Here is a 13987-nt window from a genome sequence, read left to right as displayed (position 1 = left end):
GCGACGCGTAATGCGGAATGTTCAGATCACAACAGCCGATATCATCCTTCAAATTTGTAACGCAAAGTGGAGATTAATTAGTGACTACTAGTAGATATGATTAATTATTATTGGCAATGTCACGTGATTAGTTTACTGAATCGAACCGTAAACGGAAATTACAAGCTCTGTGGTTTCTGCAATATAGCAGATACATTGTGGTCGTATCAACAATTAACTAATTGAAATTCCGCATTTTCCAAGTTTACATTCATTTATACCTATCGCATGAACAAAAAGAAACCCTTTTACGCATAACGCAATCGGTTTCAGGGATACAGGCGACGCTTGACGTTTATAAACCTAATTATAAAAATACGTGTTTGAATTTCCTGACGTTATAAATAGCCGGACCAATAAAAAGTAGAACAAAATTATTGCGATGATATGCATCAAGGATTTTAATTAAAGTGCAGAAGTATGACACTTAAATCATGAGACAGTTATTTGAGATGCTACGTCGATACAGGTTTGTCAACAGTTTCTTGTACTAAATATAAAAAGGAGTTGATAATCGGCTAAATTAAATCAGGTGTAGAAATGCTTTTTACGATATTAAACTGAAGAAATGTAGGAGAAAACCTGCTTTTCTCAAGCTATTCAGGAACTAATTTCAATTGATTCACTATAAATCACTAAAACGGCAATAATTATTCCTTATTTGCATGTTTATTAGAATTTGTAATGTAATACCACATAAGGCTGTAAATTTTGCACGTAGGGAGTCATTCAGTTATGATTATTAATTTTATTCACATGGCCGTATAATTAGCGGTATCTATTAATTAATCACACGCTTGAAATAGCATCATAGGTGCATACATATATTAACTAATTACAGTATACTCGTTGTTATCCCAAGAAGAAACCGGGAACAATTTAAGGAAATTTATATTAAAATTCCGCACTATCCGGACTACGTTGCGAATCCATATGGCCTCGCACATCAAAATAAAGGAGCGGGAAAATAAAACGAATTGATAAAAGTCTCGAGATAAATGAGAAATTCAAGGAAAACTGTAGTGCCAAATAATAATTTTGTTTATCCGTCGGATGAATCCTCCATCTTTACTGCTGCAATATAGAGAGTGGAACAAAGATGTAAATGAAAACAATTGCGCTGCCGAGGAAGGACGATAGATCATAAAAGGCACGGCTCTTGATTAAAATGACGCCGTAAATATCGCCGCGAAAAGTTAAATTAATACATATAAATTCGCATTACGCCGGAAAATGATGAGCAAACTTTCAATTTTTTTTTGTGTTCGTGCCTCTTCCACAAAAAGTAACTAGCAAAAAAAAAAAAAAGAAAACCCTAAAGTTTAGAATGGTTTTGTCTTGTTTACAACTGCGAATTGGCTGAAATAATCAATTCACAATCTGTTTCTGAAACATAGGAGAACAAATAAATTTACGAAGTGAATAAAAGTTTAAGGAACGAATAAAAAGTTTATTTAATAATCAGAGAAATTGAATTAATAAAATTACGGATATTAGAAAAAAATTAGAAATTAGTTTGTCCAGTGTTGAACGTAATGAAAGAACTATTTCAAAGAGAAACAAGAATAATTTATTCTGAAGATTTAGCTGTACAGGACGCATCTAGCTCTTGATTATAATAATGCCGTATATATCGCAGTGAAAAGTAGAATTAATATGTTGGAGTAAATTCGCATTAAGCCGGAAAATCATGAGCAAGCTTCTGATTTTATAACCACTTCCACAGTTTCTTGTGAAAATAAAAAATTCAAACTGACTCGCAATCTGTTGTTAACACATTGGAGAAAAGATAATTTCAAAACGTTTAAAAAGAAAATAATATAATATATTATTTTATAATCATTGGAGTTCCTCGTTTTTGGATATCATTTATTGAAAAAAGTCTCACGGATATTATATATAAAAATTGTCTACAGACCTATTAGTTCACAACAAATCTGTAGTAACTGGTGTAAAATTTAGAAATTAGTTTCTTCACTGTCGTATGTAATAGAATAACTAGTCCAAAGAGAAAGATGAATAATTGGTATTTAGAAGACAACGTATTTGTGTTTTAATTAAAATAATATGCAATAATAAGTTAATATGTAAGAAAAGAAAAAACCTGATTTTTTTAATCACTTCCACTTTTCTTATATAAAGAAAAAACTCTAAAGTTTGGAATGATTCTCGTTTATAATACAATTATGAACTGGCTTAAAGATTCTCAATTTTAAAAAGTATATAAAAGTTTAAAAAGAAAATAAAACGGTTATTGTATAATCATTGAAATTTATCGTTTTCTAATATTAATTATTACTAATATTTGTTCACAAAAATGTATAGTAATTACAGTAAAATTTAGTAATAAGTTTCTTTATTGTTTATTGAAATGGAAAAACTATTTCAAAGAGGAAGAGGAGAAATATGATTTAGTTGTAGTCGACACACTACGCTGTTGATTAAAATGATGCAGTATCACCGCGAAAAGTTAAATTAATACGTGGATATAAATTGGGATTAGGCCGGAAAATGATGAGCAAACTTCTGATTTTTTTAAGCGCTTCCACAGTTTCTTGTAAAAATGAAAAACCCCAAAGTTTAGGATGGTTTATCTTGTTTACATTGCAATTATAAAATGGCTTAAAAATAATCAATTCGCAATCTGCTGCAAAAGTGATATAAATATAAAAATCTGATGTAAAAATAATTTTTAAACATGCATAAAAGTATATAAAGAAAATAATATAGAATTCCTCTTTCTCTAATATTATTTATAGAAGGATATCTTAATAATATTTTGAATATTAGATATTTTTTTCAATTCTGACGTTAGTCTCCAAATAATTAGGATACAATTTAGAAATTCAATTTTGTTGAAAGGACTGAGGGTTAATACGTATGTATATACACATACACCGGAAAATGGTAAGCAAGCTTAATTTTTTTTACATCGGTTTCCATAAACAGTGCCTTACAAAAAGTTTAAAACGAATTGCCTTATTTAAACTACAGAAAAATGGTAAAATGGCAAAACATTAGACAAAAAAAGTGTATAAAATGTTAAAAATAAATAATAAAGCTTATTTTATAATTGTTGAAATTCCTCATGTAAATTTTAATGAAAGTAGAAATATTAGAAATTACACCAGTGATCCAGTTGACAATAAGTTTATACTAATTACAAAAATTCACAAAGTTCCTTCAATGTCGGATGTGACGGTGTTGAACTATTGAACACAAATTGATATCTATTATTCAGCTGAGGAGGACGCATTTGAGTTGCATTAATGTTATCGTCGCACATTGGCTGTCAGCTCGAAAAACAGCGCGAACTCATGATCAAGCTGCGAAAATAAAATAAAGCGAAACAGGGCTATATTGGTATTTGCTTAAAGGAATGGCGTGCTGTGTATACAAATGGAGGCCGCGATGACATGAGAGCATTAACAGCGACGCCGAAACGCTTACATTTTACGTCATCCGTCTTCCTGAGATGTTATTCAACCATGGAGAAGTCACTTCACCCGCTCTCCTGACCCTTTCTGGCTCGAAACTTACTTTTCGCGTGACGAGGATATAAGGCGACACGTAAATAAATTTCAAATATACCATATTTCCACTCGGGCTTTTTTGTCGCATCCGTGCACTGTTCCCGGTGCAAATTTTTAAAATAGGATCTTTCAATTTTTAGAGTGCGGCACAGTTTTGCGCCGTTTATTATCGCTTTTCCGACAGAACGCCCTTCTATAACCGTTTCGAGTGATTGATAACCGCTCTAAACAATTTCTAATTCGTTGCTTCGGCTTTGTTTGGCGCTGATCAAATTTTTTTTTTTACATTCCTAGTTTTATGCACTAATGCTGAAACATCGAAACGCTCAACATATTCCGGTATTAACTTGATTTCCAAACAGGAAACAACGACAATTATCGGCATTAATGTCATCCATATTCCTTAGCGAGTGTGCCGATGTAACTTTTTCAAATTTAAAAATATGAGTCTAAAACGCTACCATTTCTGTTTTACAATGATAAATACGACTGGCCGGCTTCCTGTCAAAAGTTTAAAAATAAATTAGGGAATTAATGGTTCCACTTTGTCTTAATTAAAACGAGCTTAAGTTGTATTTAGGACGTTTGATAAATTGGGAAATGACCTATTATCCCTGCCTACATATGTTTTATATTCGGTAATTGCAGCACAAACCAGCCGTTTGAAAACAGAAAAAAATGTCCGCTTATGCGTTACGTCAGGGCGACAATCCGATTTTTAAATGCGACAGTGTATCAAAAGCCAAAACACCATTTTATTCGTCCGATCCCATCAAATAAACATTTTGATTGGGAAAAATCAAAATTCAATACGACGCGGCAATAAATTAAATTAAAAATTTAATTCAAATCCCGGAGCCCAACAAATGGATCTTACACAGAAAAGCTATCCGGTTTTAAATTAAACTTGGGCTTTATCAGCGGACATGATTAACAAAGCTCATATACCCAATCAAAATTGATCACTCACAGATGACTGACTTCGTTTTTAATTATTTGAACAACCGTCAGATGGACTATTCGGATAGCTTAGGGAAATATTTAACATTGATTTAAGATTTAATGCAGCTTCCGAAATCTAAGACGAACATTTCTCGATGTAATATTAATACTGGCGACCGTTATCTCTGGATCCTGTTTTGTGGCTTCCTATCCTTTTGAATATAAATTTCAGGAGGATTTCCTCACCTTTTTGTTATCGAAATAGTAAATCAGCATTCGGTGCATTTTATATTTTATAATTTAAATGAAACAAGTGATGCGCCGGTGACGGTTTAATGATAAAACTAATTTAATCTTGTGCCGAACGAGAAACTGTAGATTGGGGACCAAAAAATAATTGCAAATTCCGCGAGATTGTATGCAAGGAAATTTGACATTTCGCGCCGTATATTACACTTCAGTTAGATATTTTTCCGGGCAAGCTATTGAAAATATGGCTCGAGGAGTCAGTGAAGTAGGACGCTGTGGGCGAAAGGGGAGCAATCCATTTGTCTCGAGGCTCACTTTGAATGTAAATCAGAGAGACTCAATCGGAACAGACGAATAAATTTAAAAGTCTATTTTCAATCTGTATTACTAAACATTAATAATTCCGACAACCAATAACTTTGGAACATGTATTTCAGCATATTCTCCTCCCTTAATTCACAGATTCTCCTTATTCGATTCCGCACAAAAGCAATCTCCAAGAGTGAGTGTTATATCTGGGGGATAAAAACAAGTCGGTCCCTTTTGTTATTAGCAAAATGTTTATCTCCTGGGGTTAATATTGGCAAGACGTTACACTTTATTATTGGAACTCCCGACTTTCTAATTACTTAGTACGCCTTCACTTGATTCTTTTGTTCCGGAGTGTTGCTGAGTTAAAAAGTACTTAACCAAATCTAAAATTCAGATTTGTTTTGTTTTTTTAAATTATTAAAGCAACACCAAAATTAATAATTAAACTAAATTAATCACCATCAATAATTTTGCGGTTAAATCGCCATCCATGTATGTATTATATTACCTGTGGAATATATCTCATCATAATTGCACGACCCAATCATCATTAAAATCAATTGGAATATTAATTTTCGATTTTGGGAAAAAACGCGACACGATCCGAATTCCTGTTGACTGCATAACAAAATTTTCGAAATAGTGCCAGGCTAGTGCAATATAGTGTGTATTTAACGGAAAATAATATTTGCAGTTGAATGATTTAAATTGGATTATCTCCATTATGTGACTCCCAAATAAAACCAATACAAATAGCCAATCAAATTGCACAGACATTAAAATTTAATCAACGTAATAATTACGTTCGGATTCTTTATCGACTAGCAGATCTCAAATTAACTAACCTCATGTGCTCCGGATTTAATGAGGAAAACCTATTAATTAAAAAGTTGTCAATCGCCTACAGTTCATCGGATTCGTTTTTAATTATATCTTGCTGTCAGTGTGAATGAAATTCTGAACGGACGGTGTAATTATAATTCCTAATTGACTTTTGTAGTAATTGAATTGTGCAATTCAAGTTTCTAATATCGATGAAATGAACACGTTATGAAAAGAATCGGAGTCACAAATATGACAAAGGAGGACGTGAAATTTGTGTTTTCCTTTTGCTCATATGAAATTCGCATGCAGCGTTACCGATGCTCGACAAATTGGTCCCTTGATTTTTTACGACACGCTCAATAAGTTAAAATTTCAATAATACGATGTTAGACTTGAGTTTAAATGAATTTGGCGAGGCTTTCATCTCCCTATTTCGGGAATTTACTGACTTGTGTAGCCGACTAAAGGAAACCAGAGAACTTGATTTGATCACTGTGCTTTCTTTGCATATTGTGTGTATCCACTTCCGTGCGTACTTCCTGTTTCCGAGCGAAATCTAATAACCTGCTACCTGTAATAGCCTTGGCATGCTGCTGAATATTTTACATTGTTTTAAAAAATATTGTCTGGATGTTAAGAAGCTCATTTTGGAAGGATAAATCCAAACCTTCTGCGTATATTACTTACATTCCGTATCGTCGGATCGTATAAATTTTTAAAGTGAACTCAAATTTTATAAGATGTTTATTCAATTTAAACAAATAAGTACATTACATGCACATGTGAAAATTTGAATTTTTCAGTTACTTGACTCTATGTGAGATAAGTTAATAAAGCTATTAAACTGATTCAATTTTTATTTTTAGGCTAAACATCATCTCCATGGTTTTTGTATGCACATCGAAATTAATTATTATTGACAGCAAACAGCAAAGTCACACTTAAAAATGGACGGGGTTAGTCGCAGAAAGACCCAGATTATAACTATACTATTCATGTGTGCTGGTTTATTATACAATTTATGGGTAGCTACATGTTGCGAAGAGTGTTCAGTCACCGCTGGTAAGTTTTACTTCAAAACATCATTCATAATTTAATTGTTACTTTTTACAAATTTAGAAGAAAAATACTGCCTTAATGAGCAATTAGGTTATACGAGCAATGAGGATCACACTATCTGCATAAGCAACACAGCTTCGTTCCTAAATTCATCCGAGTTCATGAATTATGTGATTGATGAAGATGAATCTTGGGATCAGACTGACCCAGGAACTTGTAAGTAAATTCTATTGAATATGATTAATCCATAATTAACGTTGTCCTTTAATTCTTACTAGATGTCCTCATTTTCAATGAGGACCAAATGGATCAAGAAGACACTCCGTCATCTGACGAATTAGTTGACATTTCTGCATGTTTCAAAAACTCGGAGCAGCTTTTCTATAAATTTTGATGAATATTGTATTATATATATTATACATTTCCGTATGAAAAAAGTTTCGACATATTTTAACATGGATTATCTAATATGAATATTATTGTAATATGAATACAATTATAATTTTACGAATATTGTAATATTGGAATTGTGTTCAACTGTATAAATACCTCGAATTTGTTGTATAATCCAACTTTTGAATAAACAAATATGTCGGATGATTATTTTTCTGTTAGTTTAAATAGTTTTAAGGAATCGTTATTAAAGGTTACAAAAATTGCAATAAAAATTGCTAATTATAACAACCGCAAAATGTACTGTATAAAATAAAATTAAATATTTATGTAGTGCACGTAACACATGTCCTCAAGCTCCACAATGTAATATAATGTTCGTTTATTTTACAAACAATATTATTAATGCATAATATTATTTATTATGGATTATACATATAAATTGAACAAATTCATTAAATTGTAATTAAATGCATTTCCTTTAAAATTATTGTGCGTTTGTGTATTTTGTGAAACGTTGCAACGCGTCGACAGAAAATTTAGCAGTTTTAAGCCGCCGAAATTAACATACAAGGCGTTTGTTCTCACAAAGTTTATAAATGGGCTACAGACCGTTAATGTGCTCTATTTTGTCTGTGAATTAAACACGGAATTAAAGAGACAGATTTTCCAAGCTTAACAAACTAAGAAGCCTCTTCTTATCAAGATTTTCCCCACTTTAATTGTAACAATTTTGCGAGCTTCGGCCTGTTTTCAGCTAAATGATTTTGCCATTTGACATCCAGTCGATGTAAGGTAATTTTCAAACTGCAACAACCGAGGAAAAAATAGAGATGTTTAGAAAAATCTGTAGCTCCAAAAATATATATATATATTTAATCCCCTCGTAAAAGGGATATGTTTAAGGATGAAATTGATATCGCGATGCTCGAGATGATCGCATTGGGTTTCCACTATACATATACAGTGAGTGTATAAGGTTTGGCTCGAAGATCATTCCAATAACATTTCCCAAGAGATTTTCCAGCCCTCATATGTTGTGTCTGAACGGTTTTTATGCAAAATATGAGTAATAGGTTCTTCTCCCTCGCACTTTTGGGTACTTAACAAGTTGCCGAAATCCAGTCCTCCCCGCACAGTCATAAAATCACAGACGTTGTCCCAGTTTTATTACCAGTTGTGTTATTAATAATAAATGCACGTGCGGATTACGGTGAATAACGAATAATTTTCGGGAAATGTTTATTAAATTGGGATCTGGAGGGCCATCAGAAAATTTCAATAAAATTAACCGCAACCGTTTCGAAAATTAATAAAATGTTTATTGAAGCCAGTTATAAAAATTCTCCGACTAATCGGAAACGGATTCAAGATTCTTTTATTAAGGGACGAAAAAATACAAACATTTAGATATTACTTAAGACGTAGGAAGATCGTAAAGGGCCTCCCGCAAATCCACCCAAATACAAAGAAACAAAATAAGTGGAAAAATTGGCGTTAATAAAAATACGTACATAATAATGCAATAAAATAAAAAGAATGAAACAGGCACATTCCGCGATTCTATTGTTAAAAGTGGTTCTGGTTGAATTGATCGTTTCTACGCCCTATTGGATGATGCAAATGCTTTATATATCTTTACAAAAGACCACACTTACTCTAAATGGCTTTCATTAAAATAAACGTAGTGCCGCAATAACAATAAACCGCACTTTTATCTTACTCATTTACATATGTACTTTTATTGCATTAGTGTAGTATTTATCTGTGAGTTGAACGTCCAGATTTATCATCCGATAATCGTGGCTTTTTACCCATGTTCCAATTTTTATATGTATAAGTTGACGTTCTGACATGTTGTATTTGTCTAATAAGGGTGGTTAACATGTATTTATTTCCACTTTAATGACGTGATCGTTTAATGCACACTGTTATTAGACAACGTACCAGCAATGCTTTAATTATGTAAAATTGTTGTACTCTCACAAATACGAATTAGAAATGGCTGTTTCGTGTGTATTCCTATCTTACAAGCTGCTAATATATTTTTTATTTTTCCATACAAACGTAATTTATGCGTCGCTAATCCCAGACCCAAGTGTTAGACGTCCCTTTGAGTTATGACGGCGAAAATATATACATAATGGTGTGAATATTATGCACAGAAATTGGTTCTCCGAATCGATATTTGCACACAAGTAGAAATTATTCGGGCGGAAACTAAATTCCAATTTGATTTGTCTAGTGGACTTAAACAGGTTGATGATTTTCCTAAATGAACTAATCGAGATTAATTTGTTTGGGTACAATTATTCACTAAATCGTAACCCAAGAAATTAAACTTGAGAATGGGGAAGTACGATGAATTGCACTGGTAAGACTGTATCCCAAACACAAATTTACCAGTGTTACTGATCTATATTGAAGATATTTCAAGCTACCTCACGAAATCCGAAACTAAACATTATGCATAAATTTATTATAATTTAGTGCACTCTATTTAGGTTACAAACTGAGTCAATGAACATAAATCACAATTTATTATACTAATTTAATGTTCAAAAAAATTGAATGGAAGGCTTATTATGATGCTCACACCTATATGTAATTAATAAACGCGTTGCCATGGTAAATGGATTAAGCCGAATGAGGTGGTAAATCATAACTCAAAGAAAGTCGTCAAGAAGACAGGAGACAATTTAATTCCGTGCCCATTGTTTAAAGGTATTATAGCGTTAATCACACTGTATTTGAGAAATATAATTTGAGGACCTCTTGTTGCCGAGATTTGGAGCTAATTTTGAAAACAATGAGATCCCATTTTAATTGGTAAATGGATAAATCAATTATATAGCACTTCCTGGCGATACAAAAGAAAGTTTCTTGGGGAACTTGTTTACCAAAGAAAATTAGGGAACACAACGCAGAAAAACGATCATTAACCAAAATCGATACAACATCCTAATTAAAAATGAACATTTTTCAGCAAAAAAAAAAAATATTATTTTAAACAAATTAATTTAAAATTCGCATTGTTAATGAGCTCCGTCCCCGAGGGCAGGCTTAAAAGGATACTTTTAATTAGCTATCAATTTCCCAGTTTAATTACGTTTTTGAAATTTGACCAAATGGAAGTACCTATGTGGCGAAACTGATATTTAAATCTCACAGTGAAATAGTAAATAATCGGCGTTTAGAACACTGGAAAATTAACAATTCATGTTGTACGTTAACCAACTAAACCCTCGGCTCTGCATTAAATTATTCAAAAAGCTCGATCAGCGTGTCCGTGAAATCTATCCGAATAGCGAAATAATCGTGTGGACATGTGAGAATTCCGGAAACTTCTCAAATTTGTATTGTATGCTAATTTTTTTATTATTTATATGGTCGTATCGCTGATGAAGTTGCTGTTTTTTTGGGTGGTAAATGGATGAGACTGGAACATCCTGTACATTTGTATTTGATACAAAACATCTCAAATTAATGAATCATCAATAATCTTTAGCCATTAATCTTACAGAATCCTGAATGCATTATACAGACGTAGTGAAGCGTGGTTGAAGCGTGATGAATCATGAATTTTACTTATTAAAGGACTAGATTTATTATAAGAAATTGTTTGTGTCTGCATTTGCTCTTTATTTCGAAAATCATCCGCCAAATTACATATAATTAACCATTGTCTGGATTTTTTTATCAAAGATGTCAGTTACCATTTGTTTGTTTTCACATTTAATTAAGCCTAGTCTCTTTGAAAACTTGTCTGCCTGTTGTGAAAATAAAATGACTCCGCTTAATTCCACGAAATGGAGATTGAAACTAATTAAGCTGTTCATAAGATTATTTTACTTTGCAATAAAAATGAGTTAAGAAACTGTCAATCTTAATCATGCACGTTTATTGGGCTGCAGTAAAATTAAATGGGCAAAATATAAAAAGTATTTTCGTCTTATGATAAAATGGCGAAGAAAAAACAATTACTTCTACTGAACATGTGTTCATGATATCCAACCAGACCTAGTTCGCGGTTATTTAATTTGACTTTAAAGGTGAAGAAAAAGTTGCAAAAAAGTTCGCAGTTCAAGAAAGAGGGAAAATATACATATATATCACGAAGCTCTTTAATATGTGAGTGCAATAAAATGCGAACGTCTAAGAGGTAGAGCTTCAACAATCGACTGCCTTTCATAAATTCAGTTTAATAAATTTTATTCAAATATACATTCGACTTCGAAATATTATCAGAACTCCGAGGAAACTTGCTCGATCCGTACGTTGTAACTATTGTAGAATCTTGTCGGGAAACGCGCTGACGCACCTGCTATTTAATTAACGGGAAAATTTTAGTGCTGGCCTGATATAAGGGAAAAATCCATAAAAGTTTTATCGGCTTTAAACGTCAAAGAACATATATCATTTCGGCGATAACTGAAGTGTCGGACGCAAACAAAACGCAAACTTTATTTTGTGTAAAATCTGAAAAAAAAACACTAGCGCTTTTGTTGGAAATTTTAAATTTGTTCGTGCAATTCGTTGTTTAGAACTGTGCAAAATCGATGGAAGTTTACATTCAAAATGGTATGCCCAATTGGGGAAGAAGAGTTTAATCGGAATTAAACTCTAAATCTAAATTGGAAATGTCCCCAAATGGCACTTGTGCGGAATGTTATTATTTAACATAAACAAAGGAGCCACCAACATGGATACTTTATTAATTTGCAAATAAATCGTGTCGTATGAGTTTGCCGTTGCCGTGCATATGTAGCTTCTTGGTTGCTGAAAACTTACCGGTAATAAAATAACTTTCAGTTGAAGTTACACAATATTACATAATAAATTACTCGACTCTGTTTGGCAAAGTTAATTTTAGTCTATAAACGTAAACAGAGCAATCCCTAGTATATTTGTTTTAAACTTCAACCGAATAAACAAAGGGCTTAATTGAAAGCCATCAATACAGGCTCTTTTTGTGTTTACTTCAATTACACTTTTGATTGATTTTGATTTAGCCTATGAACTTTCGTTCCGGTAATTACTCGCAACTTCAAAATAAATTAGTGGTTCCATGAAATTAATGTTTTAAAGCTTCGACAAAGACATGTTTTTTCCTGGTCAACTTCCTGGATTCATTTAATTTGTCATTGCAAAAAATGTACGGTTCTAATTGTTTCAAAAAAAAGGTCTTATTTGATTTGCGAACACAGAGAGATCTGACAAGGAAAAGGTGAAATAAAAGAATTAACTCCTGGACGTTGACAAATGAACAAACTAAATAAAGGATGTTTTTCCGTCGATCTAACTTGTATTAATTTAACCAATATGTTTATTAACGCTGTGTGTATAACGATGTAATTTAATTATGAACAAAATTTGACGCTTGAACGTATCTAAAACATATTTACTTAATTGTGATTATTGTAGTGGAACACTTTAATGCAATTAGACTTCTTGGCTTACTGAAACTCACACATTTATGTGAGACAATTAAAAATAATTTGTCATTTTAACGAACATTATTAAAATTTTCATTTCTGTGCTGGAAATTTAATGTAAACGAGTCTTTGCGTTGAGTTCAAACAAGAAACGGGTGAAAACATGGTGGCGGCTGAATATACGAGCCTGGAATATCTCTATGGGTCATCTTTTTCGATGAATACGAAAGAAATACATACAAAAGAACAAAGATAATGGCTTTCATATATAAATAATAAATGACTTCCTACAAAAACGACGGAATATAAAAACGCCGAAACATTGTGCCAATAATCTGTGTTGTGTAATTATAGCTGTTGGAAAATACGCGAAATCAACTCAAGATTTTTTGACAAAATATGGGCACCTGACCTTTGTTTGTGAATAATAGAATATCAAATATTTGGCTGTTTCAATAAAAAATTCGATTACAACAATATTGCTTATTTCCGTATACAATTACATTTTTACAATGCTTTTGATTGATATTTTATACATTTAAAATTGCATGTATTTGAAATTGATATTACTTTGTTCATTTAAATTAAATATATACCATTTTTTTATTTTAAATATTGTTGAATAAATAAATATATATGTGAAGCTAATATACAAATACAATAATAGAAAATATTGCCAAGGATATTTATATTAAAATAAATATATTTTGATTAAGATTTTTTATTTTTTGGGAACAGTGTAATTCACCTGACTAATTCATTTCATTCATTTAAAATGAGAAAAATACAATGGAAATATCAAATATTAAACAACAAATATCGGAGATCAATTTAATAAAAATTTCTTTTTTACTTCTAAATTATGCAACTCGTAAATAAATAAATATTATAAAATGCCCAACATATATTTTTGTAGGAAATTAAACCCTCTATTACGATCAAGTAATGACGAGATATGGATTTTGCCATATGGAACAAGAAGAAATAGAAAACTGAGATGAGAAGGACCTTTGTATTAAAATTAAGAGTTCATGTTTGGAAAGAATTTTTTAACCTAGGAACTAATTTTTCAGTGTTGGAAGTTAAAAAAAATAGTCGTTTTTTGCATACTAATAATAGATTTATTAACATTATAATTATTAGTAGTTAGCTGTACACTACATGTGTGAACAATTTTTGAATACAATTAATATATCTCAA

General features: G+C 31.8%; 2 protein-coding genes across 3 annotated transcripts in view; one reads left to right on the top strand and one right to left on the bottom strand.

Annotated features, from left to right (window-relative positions):
- The window catches only part of LOC109597589 (uncharacterized), a 39306-nt gene extending 31873 nt beyond the window's left edge, over window positions 1-7433 (top strand). The window contains exons 2-4 of the mRNA XM_020013325.2: window positions 6767-6962; window positions 7020-7175; window positions 7238-7433. Of these exons, the coding sequence (XP_019868884.1) occupies window positions 6848-6962; window positions 7020-7175; window positions 7238-7353 (387 nt within the window). The 5' untranslated portion in view covers window positions 6767-6847 and the 3' untranslated portion in view covers window positions 7354-7433. The remainder of the gene's footprint in view (window positions 1-6766; window positions 6963-7019; window positions 7176-7237) is intronic.
- Window positions 1-13987, bottom strand: part of LOC109597583 (titin) — a 219145-nt gene that overhangs the window by 122403 nt on the left and 82755 nt on the right. The window lies entirely within an intron of this gene.

This window comes from Aethina tumida, chromosome 1 (genome assembly GCF_024364675.1).
Source record: "Aethina tumida isolate Nest 87 chromosome 1, icAetTumi1.1, whole genome shotgun sequence".
In the NCBI taxonomy this organism is placed as follows: domain Eukaryota; kingdom Metazoa; phylum Arthropoda; class Insecta; order Coleoptera; family Nitidulidae; genus Aethina; species Aethina tumida.
Note: the sequence above shows the minus strand (reverse complement) of the source record. Positions and strands in the feature narration are given on the sequence as shown.